General features: G+C 38.9%; 2 protein-coding genes across 4 annotated transcripts in view; one reads left to right on the top strand and one right to left on the bottom strand.

The window, feature by feature from the left end:
* LOC137106929 (EF-hand calcium-binding domain-containing protein 6-like) overlaps nucleotides 1-4,560 on the top strand; it is a 56,635-nt gene extending 52,075 nt beyond the window's left edge. For 2 of the 3 annotated variants that reach the window (XM_067491009.1, XM_067491008.1), the window contains exons 28-29: nucleotides 2,140-2,289; nucleotides 2,819-4,560. In XM_067491009.1, coding sequence (XP_067347110.1) covers nucleotides 2,140-2,289; nucleotides 2,819-2,941 — 273 coding nt within the window. In that variant the 3' untranslated portion in view covers nucleotides 2,942-4,560. Of the gene's footprint in view, nucleotides 1-2,139; nucleotides 2,290-2,818 lie in introns of those variants that run through there. The other variant, XR_010912036.1, reaches the window with a different exon arrangement.
* Nucleotides 4,561-5,973: 1,413 nt separating this feature from the next.
* mpped1 (metallophosphoesterase domain containing 1) overlaps nucleotides 5,974-13,921 on the bottom strand; it is an 81,911-nt gene continuing 73,963 nt past the window's right edge. The window contains exon 7 of the mRNA XM_067490882.1: nucleotides 5,974-10,243. Coding sequence (XP_067346983.1) covers nucleotides 10,125-10,243 — 119 coding nt within the window. The 3' untranslated portion in view covers nucleotides 5,974-10,124. The remainder of the gene's footprint in view (nucleotides 10,244-13,921) is intronic.

Below are 13,921 nucleotides of genomic sequence, written 5' to 3'. Positions count from 1 at the left end.
CACTCACCGAGAGCAACTAAGTTGGGGTTCAGTGTCTCAAATTGTTGTCTTCCAATTAAAATAAAATGTGCTGCACAGCAAATTAAATAATTTCATTTTGAACTTATTTGCATAAAGCAGTAGTCACTGACAGTGATACTGATGAACAGCTGTGACACAACACACTGAGCCACAGAAAGCACGTTGTGTGCTGCATCTCAGTTTATTAAATGCGTGACCAAACCATCACCCTCTGGGGAAAAGTGCACGGCTAATGTTTGCAATTAGCCATTTAGCACACTGAAGAGCTTATCAGTAATTTTCAACTTGTTTAATATGGTTTTAGTTTGTGGAATACGTGCATATGAATGGTATTAAACTCTTATTAAAATATCTCTAGCTAACAAACGAATCAATTGAATTGAACAGATGATTGAGGCCATCTTGAGGAGTTCTGGAAGAGAAATTCAGCTACAACCTCTGTAATATGAGCACCAACATGACAGCGCAATCACGTGACCTCAAAAAGACCTCCAATGACATCATCTCAGCTGATGTTATATGGAGGAGTTTTATATTGACAACTGCAGTCAAATGCATCATGTTGTTTATATCCTATAACGTGGTCTTTATTGGTCAGTATCAGCCTGATAAAAACTGTCGTTAGCTTATGTGACACAATTACCTGCGCACGCCTATTTTGGATTTGTGTATTTACTGGATCTTCCATAGTAATGAGCTTCCTTTTCCAGGAAAACATTATCAACTAGCGCTTTGAACTGAAGAATAAACCTACACACTAATGCATCTAAAGTAAAGCACAGAACCCACACTGATACACGCACTGATGCATCACCCTCTCAACTCAGCTGCATAAAAACATTGCAACATGCGCCGCATTTTTTAATACAAGCTCTAGGAAAATCAGGCATTTCAGGCTGCAACAATCCCAAAACTGTCCCTGAAATCCTGCCTGCACTGTACACTGTGAACAGTCCGTTGGCTGGTGTTCATCCTCACAGCTTCCCACTTACTTTGTCTTTTTGAGCTCTTTAGCCCATGAATTTAACAATTTATTTATTTAAAAATGACCTACATTAATCAGTGCAAACTAATGGTCTGTTAAAAAAGTAAGAAAGTCTTGGCAGCCATCGATTTCTACACAAAAATTGCTTTTATTAATGGCTCATGATTTGAAAATAATTAGTCAACCATAAATAAAGCATTAATCAGTCTTTTGAGAATGGCTTGTAATAATTCCTCTTCCTATTATAAATCCTGGTAAAACTACTAACTAACCAAAACTACTGTAATTTGCCATTTGAAGATATCCATTCTTCGTGCTTCCAGTGGGTAGATGCTCGTCACAGTTTTATCAGGAAATTAGGATACAGGATATTGACATTGAGCTACACATACACATGCTGGGCAGCACATTAGCACATTTCAAATTAACTCTGTAGTCCTTCTTCTCTCCTGTGTTTAAGGTCTGCTCTAATGCGGTTCCCTTGGATGTAAGTTTAAACTGGGTTAGAGTAAAGTGTGTGTGTGTGCAGGGGGTGGTTCTGGAATGCGAGGGGGTGGTGATGGATGACGACGGGTTGCCAGATTGTGTAAACTCAGCAGGGACCTCCCACCCTGAGGCTCTCGACTATCACCTTCCCTGACAAGCAAACTGGGCGAGTTTGGTGATTTGCAGTGCTTCTTTGGCACGAGGAGATGTATGCAAAGCTTTGAACAATGACACACGGGTGGGCATGTTCTAAAAGAACCCCTACTGAGCGACTAAGCTGAGCCCCAAGCTTCGGTGGAGCATGTGGGTGAGGGCCTAATCTGGCAACCCACCAGCTGCAACCTTCCAAACCAACTTTTTAATCACAAAGACCTGCACTGTCTCGCCCGAACCCACCATCTGTGTAAAAATACAGAGACCCCCTGCATCGTATCTGATTCCTTGGTGTGTCTGTACACAACTTTACATACACACTCTCTTCATCTGATCACAGAACAAGAAACACTTTGTTCAGAGTCACAGCCTGAGAAGAAGTGAGATGTTACCAATAATGTGGCGCTCTCACCTCTGTGTGTTGTTTTCTTTCTCATTGGTCACCTCCCTGTGTTGGCCTGGTGTTCTGACGGCATCCTACATGGTCTGACTAGACGAGCCAAGGTGTTCTGAGCAAAGACTGTGTGGAGGTCATGCTGAAAACCTACGATGTGGTTTGCTCACACTGGACCTCCCTTAGACGTTGCTTCCTGACATCTGACCGCACCCGCACAGGAAGCGTCTCCGTAAAGGACTTCAGGAAGGTGAGTTCACCTACAGCACATCCACCACACCTCCAACTGCACATCTCCCCATGGCCGGCTGCGAGTGATGCCAAGCAAAGAAAAAATAAGCTGGAGCTTTATGAATTATTGATGTGACCGTTCGAGCTCCACTTGTCTCTTCTATCAAATGTCTGAAGGAGAAGGATGAAGAGTGACTGCAACTCCATGAAACTAAAGTGTACAAGCTTATAAAGCCACACACACACACACACTAGTTCACTTGACAGCCAATCAGTAATTTTAATTGTTCAATTAAACTGAAGGTTGAAATAAGACCCATCTGACATTTTGGCCCAGGAGAACAGCAGCTGACACTCCTGTTTTATTGTCCCTGCCATTCACCTGCTGTACAATTTACCCACGACAATGCTTCCTGAGCTAATCGATAAAAACAATTAGCACCTGGTTAGGAATGACATCTTTCAAACCCCAGTCTAATACGCTAGGCACACAAACACATAAAGGAGCACACACTCACACACTAACTATTTCTGTCGTCACCCCACAGGTGCTTTGCCATTTTGGCGTGAATTTGTCAGAAGAAGAATTCTTTCACCTCTGCTCTTACTTCGATGTCAACACCACAGGGAAGATCTGCTACAACAACTTCCTGTGGGCTTTCCTTCGCTGACCTTTACTGAAACCTTAATTACTTTGATATAAGTTCATCTATTGCATATTTTGTTTAGTAATGTACACTATAAAAAGCCAAAAATGACGTGAAGTAAAGTAAACGTAAAGTTCAGTTGCTCATCAGCATGTGTGAATGTGATTTGGTCAGATTTAATGGTGCAGTGAAGCAATGAGGTTGCAGATCAGGTCCTGGATAACATTAACCTTGTAGTGATCTCAGTATGAAACTTCATACCTGTGGATTATTTTAGATATACATTAAGCATTATTGTGCATATCTTTGGTAATAAGCAAACATGTAATAAAGAAATTTTAACTACAAGTGCTCAAATTTGATGCAGTAGCTACATTGTAATGTGAACACTGGAGTTTCTACTGGTTATGTCATTCATTTTAATTATATAGTGAAACTGATTTTGTTGTTTTGTTTGTTTGTTTGTTTGTTTACTTGGTCGTATTAACGAAAGCTCTTACTGAAACATGGCCAGTAAATTTGTCCTGCATAATTAATAATTTTCTCAAACCAGACCAAGTGATGCCAGAGTGTCACCAAACCGATGTTGCTACTTTAACATGGAAACATGAAATTCTTGAACCAGTAATTGGTTTGTCAATTTTGGGCTACAGTAGAAACATGGCATGGCAACCTCTGTAAAAAGATGACCCGCTTCCTATGTAGGTTTAAAAAGCTCATTCTAACCTAAAGAAAACACAGTTCCATTTTAAAGTGATTATATACACTAAAGGAAAACATAATTATGAATGTAATACTCTGTTTCTGCTAATAGAGCCTGCTAAATCTCACTGTACACACAAGACTAACTGACAGAGATGGGGACAGGAGCACAGTCCCGCTGCTGTTGCCAAACAGCAAATGTTTTAAAAAACATTAGCTCACAAAATTTCTGATGGGAATGCAGAGCTACTGGGAGTGGTCTTTATTAATCATAGTGCAGTTTTTCATCACAATACTATACAAAATACTGATGCTTCAATTTTACCTTCCAGATGCAGGTGTATTATACTATGGTCCTTGAAACACGTTCACTCAGGTGATCTACATTTAACCAATAAACTTCTAAAAGCAATTGGCATATTCCATTATTCAGTGTCCAAAAAGCCAAATTGTCCATCCTGCACTGTTGGAAAAATAGGTTTTATATGCGCTGTGTCGAAATGTCTTACTCAAGTTGCGATTTTGGTGGAGATCCAAGGTCTGGAATTGTTCCAACAAAAAGCACAATTCAGACTGTACTCAGCAGCAGAGCACTGATCAGGCTGCATATACCTCTGTCCGAACCTGAACCTGAACCTGTATTTTATGTTTGAACCTGGCTTGAGCCAGATGCTGTTGCATTTGTGCAGTGTTTTTTTCTAATACATCCCCCTATTTAGATGCCATGTACTATTTGTACTATTAAGTTAAATTTTATTTACTGTTATCTGACATTTTGGTATCATTGTTACGTAGAGTTATTTGTTTCAGGGGAAGGAGGGACAGTGGGCTAATTAGACTTCATACATACCTGTTCACCTGCCAGTAGTAAAGAGGGTGAGTGGGTCACTACATGTTTTGTTGAACACCTTGATCTTCATGGATTTAGTATAACTTTAAATATTATCATCTGCTTCTTTTGTGTTTCAAACAGAAACTTTGATTAAATGTTATAAACTTACATTGAATTTTAGTGGATCTTTTTCATTCAGCACATCAGACAAACAAGTTGCATCATCACCTTCTTAGCATTTTATAGTTTGTTTTATTTGAAGTAGCAACACCCTAACTGGGAGCAACATCTTCACTATACACTATTTATTTTAGTATAAAGCACTTTAAATTAGAATAAAGAAGAAATAGATTTGTTGTCTGTTTTATAGTTCTGAATATTTACAATTATTCCTATTTATCCTAACCTACATGACCAAACTGGATCTGACCCCAAACGTGATTTCTAAATGTCAGTCAAAACCTGACCCAAACCTTTGGTTACCAATGGATGTCTCAGGCTCAGTTTGAGCATCCACCCTCTATTGATAGGGTCCTAAAGCTAAACCTAAAAGTATTAAGGCGAAATGATACTTCTGAATTGATACACGTGAACATCAACGCAGAGTTACGCTCGGATATGTTCGCAAACGTGTTTCTTTCATACTTCCATTTTAAAATCAATGTACACATATAGACAGGTATGTTTTTTTTTTCTTTTTGGTTCCCTTCCAGTTTTGATCCCGACATTATCCAGTCTGCTTGTTCGACACACATTTCCACACAAGCTGTTGCTGAGATTTAGGAAGTGTGCACGTCGAGGCCTCTGCGAGCCTCTGCGACCTACGGTTACCCATATTTCCATGAGAAGCACTGGCCGCATCTTTTTTTTTTTTCTGATGGGAAGTGTGAAGTGATATGAATAACTAGGCGACACAGGGGAAGTCTGTCATTCACACAAAGGAAATGCTACTGCAGCAAGATATACTGTAGCACTACGAGAGGAAAGCAAAATGTAGAGAGCCGGGAATCATTATCTGAGGAAGCGAAGAGAAGGACGAGCAGATGGAAATGGAAAATGGATGATGAGTAGTGAGAAAAGGAGCTCAGCATTGTGGTTGGAGAGGCGGAGTGATAAAAAAGAAGAAGGGAGGGAGCTGGAGGAAGACAAGAGAACATGAAAGCTGCTTGTATTAATGGCAAAGTAAAAAGCTGTCCGTGAATAAATTACCTGGTGTCCCCTGGGATTACTAATGTAATTATTTGAATGAGGCTTCTCATTAGAATGTGCAGAGGTGTGGAAGACCTGCGGAACAAAATGAGAGACAGAGACAGTTCGGCGAGAGCTTAAGGTACTGGAAATTAACTCACTGTTCTGGGCTCTATAATAGATACAAGACACAGATACCTTTGATTGTAAAAAAAAGGAAGGAGGCAGGATGAGAAAAGTTTCCTCACCACCTGTAATTTTTTTTTTCTTTCTGTAAGACAAAAAATAACAGAGAGGAGACACTAAAGGGAAGGATGGATATACGGCAACATGATCCACTGGCCACAGATAAGGTTTATTCAATCAGGAATAATCTCTCAGAACCTTTATGGTTGTAAGAAATAAAACATATTTTACATTTTTTCGAGTTTATCTCCAAGAACAACACCTTTTGCAGCAGTTTTTCTGTTTTTACTTTATGAACCCTTTTACCATATGAACCCTTTTATTCCAAAATGCTATACATCCATTAAAAAAAAAAAAAGTCCTTAAGTTCAGAACCATCCAGTATTGTTAGAATATAGAACATATAGAACATCCAGACAGTAAAAAATGTCATCAAGGACACAAGTTACTTCCACTGCTTTAAAACATGCCAACACAATCTGCTTTCAGGTTTTAGCTGCCAATCATTCTGCCCATGTAGGCGTCCCTTTTTCTTTTTTCTTTTTTTTTTTTTTTCAAATGGTGGATATCTCATTTTGGAACAAAACTGTTCATATGCAGATTGTCTGAGTAGCAGAAGTCATTAACTCCTTTAAGCATGCCTCACAAAATAAATCAAGAAATAGTACAGCACTTTTTTTTATTCTTGAAGAAAAAAGGAAAGAAAAAAAAACAGGAAACACATAGCACAGCTATTGAAGCAGAAGAGCATCAAAGTGAAAGACATCTAAATGAGGACTGGAACTGAAGAGTCCAACCAAAAAGAGCTTTTCAAGAAACTTAGAGATGAAAGTTCTTCCCAGCTTTTGGTTTTTAATAGTTCCCCTTATTTCTTTCTTGAACATTTTTCTTGGTAGGCTAATTAATTTTGTGTTTTAAATGACGAGCCTAAGCATCCCCTCTTATTGCACACTGTCTTACTAATTATATTAGACATGCTCACACACGTACACATCCTAACGCTGATATAAAATCTTTCAAATTCATGCCTGTAATTCTGCTTCCTTGAAGAGCATCAGGATGACATCTCATGGCAGGATTCTACAAACAAGCATTATTTGTACCATTGCCGTTATTTATTCCTCCAAAGCCAATTAGTGAAGTTGGACTTGCTACAGGAAAAAAAATGTTGCAAAGGTTTATTATTATTAATAATTATTATTTGAATTCTGTCCTAGCACAGGATCAGATCAGGGGGTCCATGGGACAGGGCCGTCTGAAGTTACTGTTGATATTACTAGTTTGAAAGAGACCAAATGACCACACAGAGATGAGCAACAACCACATAAAGATACAAAGTGACTCAAAAATTATGACTAATGACCTATAAACTCTCAATAGAAGAGCAAAATAGACAACAAAATGTACTAAAAAAGACACAACAGACATTTAAAAAGACATAAAACGACTACAAAAAGCCCTGAAAAGACCAAAACACAGATGTTCCAAAAAGCAGATAAAAAATTAGAACAGACAGACACAAAATGACCAAAAACACATCTGCTTGACAAAATAAATGATCTGGGAGAATTCTGTGGTGCATTGGGGATATTCCTGTAATCCAGGTCATGGTTGTCCAAGAGGTCTAACCTAGTAACTCAACTGGACTCAACTGAGATTCTTGCAATGTACCTCTCACCTCAAAGGCTTCTCCTGACTGACTGGTTAGAAATTCCAGGTATTGAAACTCTGTGGATCATCTTGAGGGTCACCAAGGTCATGTGTTCATCAATGCCCCAACCACCCATCGTGTCTGTTGTTACGACTAAGTGTGATCAACTGGTAAACTACCTAGGAAGAGAAATCAAGAGTGTAATGGATAAAGGCGATAAGTGACGTTATAATTCAACCTTTCTGTAAATTGATTGTCCTTCTAATTCGATGCAGACGGCCTCTTTATCCCTAGAGAAGGCTTTGAAGTGAGACGTATATTTCAAGAAGTTGAGTTACCGAGTTATACCTCTTGGAAAACAATGACCTGGATTACAGGTCAGGCTTTACAATCAAAGACCACTGTCTCTGGACTTCATTGTTGCCACCACCCGGTACCTGTGTCAGTAATATTGTTCAACAGGGAATGTTAAATTACAGAACTACACTACAGCTCCATGGAATTTAACAATTCTCAGTTTCTTTCTTTTTTAATGTTCCAGTTTCTTGTATTTCCAGAGAAAACACAAGCAAACAGTATAGTATTAACAAAAAATACCTTACACGTGTCCAACAACCCAAAGTTACAAAGCAGGATCAGGCTTCATCTGCGCCTTTTCACTAACTAATTTAAATAGATGAACCACGAAGGCTTAGCATTTTGTCAGTATTGCTTCAATCATTTTTCATGTAGCACAGTGTTCAACTTTTTATAGGGGTGTAAATCTGCCAACTACACAGCATCTAAATTTGTACACAGCATCTAAATTTGTGTGCTAAAATTGTGTGTTGTGGGCTGTGGGCATACTGGTGTACTGCTGAGCTTCCATTTTCAGACCACCAATTTGTTCAGTATAAACTCCTTTTCTTTATTTGCTTGTGTTTTGTCAGGTTGAAGTGGTTGAAGAGTTGTGCTCTCTGTGTAGCTATGCATTACCCTAAACCTGAAAACTAATTTTAGCCTTAAACATGCTCCTTAAAGAAATGCATATCAGCCAACATGTCCTCAATTTCAGGGCCTAAAATCCAAACAGGTTCTGATAAGAATAGTGTAACACATAGCATTATCGCACTTGCTGTAACAAGTGCTCGTGCCGCCCACCATTATCCACAGACATGGTTTCCTTGGTGAATGCATCTGACGCTCTGTCATCTTTCGCCCATTTGGAAACATTAGGACGTCAGCCGGCACAATGAATATTGATGTGTTAAAGACGCGAGAGCGAAGCGGGAGAAAACTGCAGCTTCGGGGAACGTTCATACATAATGTGCAGTGCAGAGAGATCAAAGTGTGACGTGGTCTTGTTATGCCGAGCACATTCAGAGTCTCACTGGAAGCGGCCTCATTCAGAAAGTCCAAAAAAAAAAAAAAAAAATCAGAGAGGACTTTTTTTTTTTAAACAACCAAACTACTCAGGTACATGAAAGAGTTAATAATAACCAAATGGGGCTTCACATAGAAGAAAATACCATAATAATCATTTACTTACTAAGAAACAGACCAAATGAAATGTAGCAACCACAAATTTTTGGACACAAATATTTAACAAATTTTTTGAAAAGCATAGCAACAACTTTTTTTTTTTTTTTTACACAGACAAAGAACATTTACATGGACCAGTTACATTTAGTTACAGCTTCGCTCCCCTTGAAAAAGAATAAAAAGATCCATCTCTCCCATGAATAAAGCGAGGGAGTCTCCATCAAACAGACCCCAGTGTTCAGTAGTTCAGTAGCAGTGTTAGCATGTAGCACCTTTGTGTTGCACGGATCCTGCTGTCCTATCCAGGTCCAAAAGAAGCCAGAAGCTCCCAGTCCTAAGTGAAAAAGCTAAGCTAATCACTCACAGCATGAAGGTATGAAGTGGGAAAAGGAGATGAGAAAGGGGAGAAAAAGAGCTACTGTGCATGGAAGGATGAGGAAAACCGCTGAAAGCGGTTTCCTCTGCATCCTCTCCTCGGCCGGTTAAGAGGCTTACTGAGGGCTGTAATGAGGCCCAGGGGAACAGTGTCAACATGTCTGACACCCCGACTGTCTCATTGCCCGTGGCAGAGACCTCTCACTGCCCTCACACACTCGCTTTGATCTTACTCATACACGCACACACATATACGCTGGCAAGCAAAGCACACTCCAGCATGCTGCAGCCCGGAGGAGGGGAGAGCGACCCAGAAAGTGGAAAAGGAGAAACATTTGGTCAAAATCCTCCTGAATATTCCATAGTTGAGTCTGTGCTAAACCCACACTGTCCTGTAGATGAGGTGTTGGGTTGTTTCTAGCGAATGTCCAGTGGAAAAAGGCCAACAGGGATGCTGCTGCAGATTGTCAGAAAAACAGAGAAATGTCCATTTGTCTTTTTTTTTTTTGCTCATCCACTTGTTTGCTTTTCTATGAAGTTATCGATGAAGAAAATATGGCATATAAAATGACACTGATAGCATGAGGAACTGTCCCATCCTCACTTCTTTCTCTCTGCAGATGGACCTTCCAGGCGCGTCCCGCAGGCAGTCGTATTTACAGGATTTGTTGCGTCCACCGTCCACCTCACCTACCTCTCTTGGCTCCTTTCTCCTGTTTGGCGGTAGGGGTTTGGGGGCGAGCTTCCTCTAGTCATGTGGTCCTGGGATTGGGAAGGTCAAAGACAATGGGTGGGTTCATCGGCAGGAAGTTGACGGTGCAGGCAGAGGCGTTGATGAACGTCGTGGTGCCATCGGTCATCATGCCGTAGCCTGAGGAGCAGTGAAAGAAGGAGCAAAGTCAGACACTGACACAATGACTGGGCATTAAGCAAGCAGGCATCTTTAATGATCGGGTGATTATTATTTCATATTCATATTATTTTTATTCTGAGGTAGGCTGCTTTTATTTTGAAAACATAACCAATCTTACATTTTGGAGACTGTGTAGCTATTTTAGAAAATGCTACAGGACAGAATATACAAACAAACAACATAAAATAATTAAACACCACTGAGATATTTATTGAGTCTACAGCAAATTGCAGCCATTGCGAAAATTTGTATATTTTAGCAAGTAAAGTGTTTCTGCTGCTGAATGAGGAATATTGGTTGAATTTCTGGAACTACAATCCTATGGTTTTCTTCTGAAAGTTTTATATTACGAGTTGAGTTGAGTTGAAATAGTTCCAAATAGTCAGCTTAAAATATTTTTCATCATTATGCAAAAACAGACAGTTTGCATTTGTTAAAACCTCGATGTGATCCATCCATAAAAGTTAGAAAGTTTATTTCCCATTTGTTTTGGAAATGAAGTTTAAGCTGCTCACCAGTTTAATGTTGTTTGTTGTATTTTTGTAACCTCATACTGGTCCTAATGTTTTCAGTAGATGACTCTTGGTGACACTTGGACTCTTTTACTACTGAGCCATGCTGTTGTAATACATTTTTGACAGTGACTGCACTTCCATCAGCTTTTATTTGGGAGCCTCGCTTACAGATTTTGACTGTATACACAGAAAATGCTGCTTTCTGGCTTTTCTTTCTTTCTTTTTTATTTTGGCTGTGTTCGTGCAGCAGCTGGGGGAGACAAAGGAAAAGAAGAGACACAACTGATCAACAGTGCAAATTGTCAATTTAAAAAAAACGACTGATTTAGACTTTGTGTTAAAGTCTACATTTTTCCGTTGGATTCTATGGGAGACATTATTTTAAAAATGGCATCATCTAATAATATTTAAACCCAAATATATAATCTTTTGGGACTTTTCATCCATTTTAACCCTACAAACTCTACCTTTAGTAAACGTAGAGAATTGCTTTTGCCTTTTAAACACTAAGGAAGGTAAAACCCTCAGAAAATCTGAATATGCCCAATAGTTGAATTTTTATTCAATTTATGAATAAAATCGAATTTGGAAGTACTGTACTGCATACAGTCTGCATGTGAGAAAGTAGACAGCACTATTCTTAGTAGTTGGCTGTAGCTCAGTTGGTAAAGGCAGTTGCCCACTGACCACCTGCTCCCGACATGTCGAATTGTGATTGGGCAAGACGCTGAACCCCAAGTTGCTCCCGATGGGTCAGGTGAGCCACCTTTCATGGCAGTCACTGCCATCGGTACGTGAGTGTGTGTGTGTGTGTGTGAATGGGAATCAATAGGAAATGGGGGGAATGGGAAATTGTAAAGTGCTTTGGATAAAAGCGCTATATAAGTGGCCATTTACCATTTACCAAGAGTAGTTGTAGTGCAGTACTAATTGGTGACAAACACAGATTTGATCTCTGAAAACAACACAACAGCAATGCACCCTGTGCATCAGCAATGCTGAAAAAAAAAAAAAAATCTTTCCCAAAACCTGTGAGAATTTAGTTTGAACAAATGTATGCATGAGAGTGTGACACTAACACCACTACAGTTTAAACACTTCTCTGCTTCAAAAGCACTTTAGATCAATGTGTCGTCCAAATGGCAGATGTAAAAGTGCTACCATTTTGTCAAGCAGAAGTTCGCTACCATCTGTCACAAAGTACTACCGTTTAACTATCAGGGAATTTTAAGTGTAGGTGTCACTTTCAACCATCTCTTGGAACAGATCTGTGCATGTGTGCGTTGGCCCTTTTATATCAGGAATACATGAATACAAAACACACTGATGATCATTTTGCCATTTTTTAATCCTTCTCCCAGAATCCCCACATTATTGAAAGTTATTTCTTTCAGCCTGTTTCTCCAGTAATGAAATCTGATCTACTTTCTAATCGGGTTCTCTCTGATGGAGGGCCGCTACTCCAGAGGCTCAGGACTGACCTGATAACCCAGAAAAAAGAAAAAAAAAAGCCAGTGTCAGTCCAGGGATGAGCTCTCTGCCCTCGCTCACCTGGATAAAATGCTGAATGAGATGTGGCAGCTCAGCTATTCTCTAATATACACTTTAATGATTTAATTAAAAAAATACTAGACTAGATCTCCATATTCTCCATGTTTACATGACCAGAATTGACCTAATGATTGATTTTAAAGTAAAGATAATAGAATTATAGATTATATGTGTGTATTCAGATGAAAAACAAGGCTAACTTTGAATCTACGGAGTGTTTAGGGAGATTTAAGCCTATTTCCTGGAAGCAGTGACTCAAATTATTCAGTAAATGTTGAGGGCAGTTTAGCACATTTACTTGACCAATCAGCCACCAGAATGAAAAGTGAATGAGCTGTTAAGCAGTTTTCAACTTACTTCCTACCAATAAACAGTTTTCTTTGTTTTTGTTGAAGTTGCATTAAAGTTAATGTTTATCATATTGGTTAAATGTATTAATTGAATTTAATTAAATTTTTTTGGTATTGTAAGATAAATAATAAATAAGATAATTCAAAGTTATTAATGTTACGTCAGTCTGTACACAAAAAGCTTTCGATATTGCAATGGTAAAATAGCTGGTATTTATTTTTGTAAATTGTACATTTTTATGAAGATTTATTTAAAAAAATATTTTTTATTGCTTGTATGTTTTATGTTAGATTGTACAGAAATGTAATATTTGTTCACTATCTCATAGTAACTAGAACCCCAAGTCATATTAATTATGTTCCTAGAAGCACAGGTCGAGGTGGAGGAGTAGCAACAATTTTTCACTCAAGCTTCCCAATAATTCCTAGACCTAAACATAGTTATAACTCATTTGAGACCCTTACTCTTAGTCTTTCACACCTAAACTGGAAAACTCAAAAACCACTATTATTTGTTATCGTGTACCGTCCTCCAGTCCCTTATTCAGAGTTTTTGATTGAATTTTCTGATTTTCTAGCTGATTTAGTGCTTGGTACAGATAAAGTCATTATAGTGGGTGACTTTAACATTCATGTAGATGCTGACAGTAACTGCCTGAGCACTGCGTTTAATTCATTATTGGATTCAGTTGGTTTTTCCCAAAATGTAAATAAACCCACTCACTGTTTTAGTCACACGTTAGACCTTGTCCTTACGTATTGAATTGAGGCTGATAATTTAAAAATATTTCCTCACAACTGTCTTCTGTCTGACCATTTTCTAATAACATTTGAATTTATTGAAGCTCAATTGACAAAGGCAGTTGTCCACAGACCACAGGGACAGTGGTTCGACCCCCGGCCCTGGCTATATGTCGAAGTGTCTCTGGGCAAGACACTGAACCCCTAACAGCCCCTAACAGGCCTGGTAGAAATTGGGGAGGGTTGCATCCCCAAGGGCATCTGGCGTAAAAACTGTGCCAAATCAACATGCGGAAAATGATCCACTGTGGCGACCCGGAACTCACAGGATAAGCCAATAGGACTAAAAAAAAAAAAAAGAAAAAAGAAAAAAAACAGCAGTTAGAGAATAATTTCACTATAGCAGGTGCTTAAGTGAAAAAGCTGTAAACAAACTTAAAGAAATTATTTTTTCATCATTTGCTTCACCATATGTTAAT

This window comes from Channa argus, chromosome 21 (genome assembly GCF_033026475.1).
Source record: "Channa argus isolate prfri chromosome 21, Channa argus male v1.0, whole genome shotgun sequence".
Lineage (NCBI taxonomy): Eukaryota > Metazoa > Chordata > Actinopteri > Anabantiformes > Channidae > Channa > Channa argus.
Note: the sequence above shows the minus strand (reverse complement) of the source record. Positions and strands in the feature narration are given on the sequence as shown.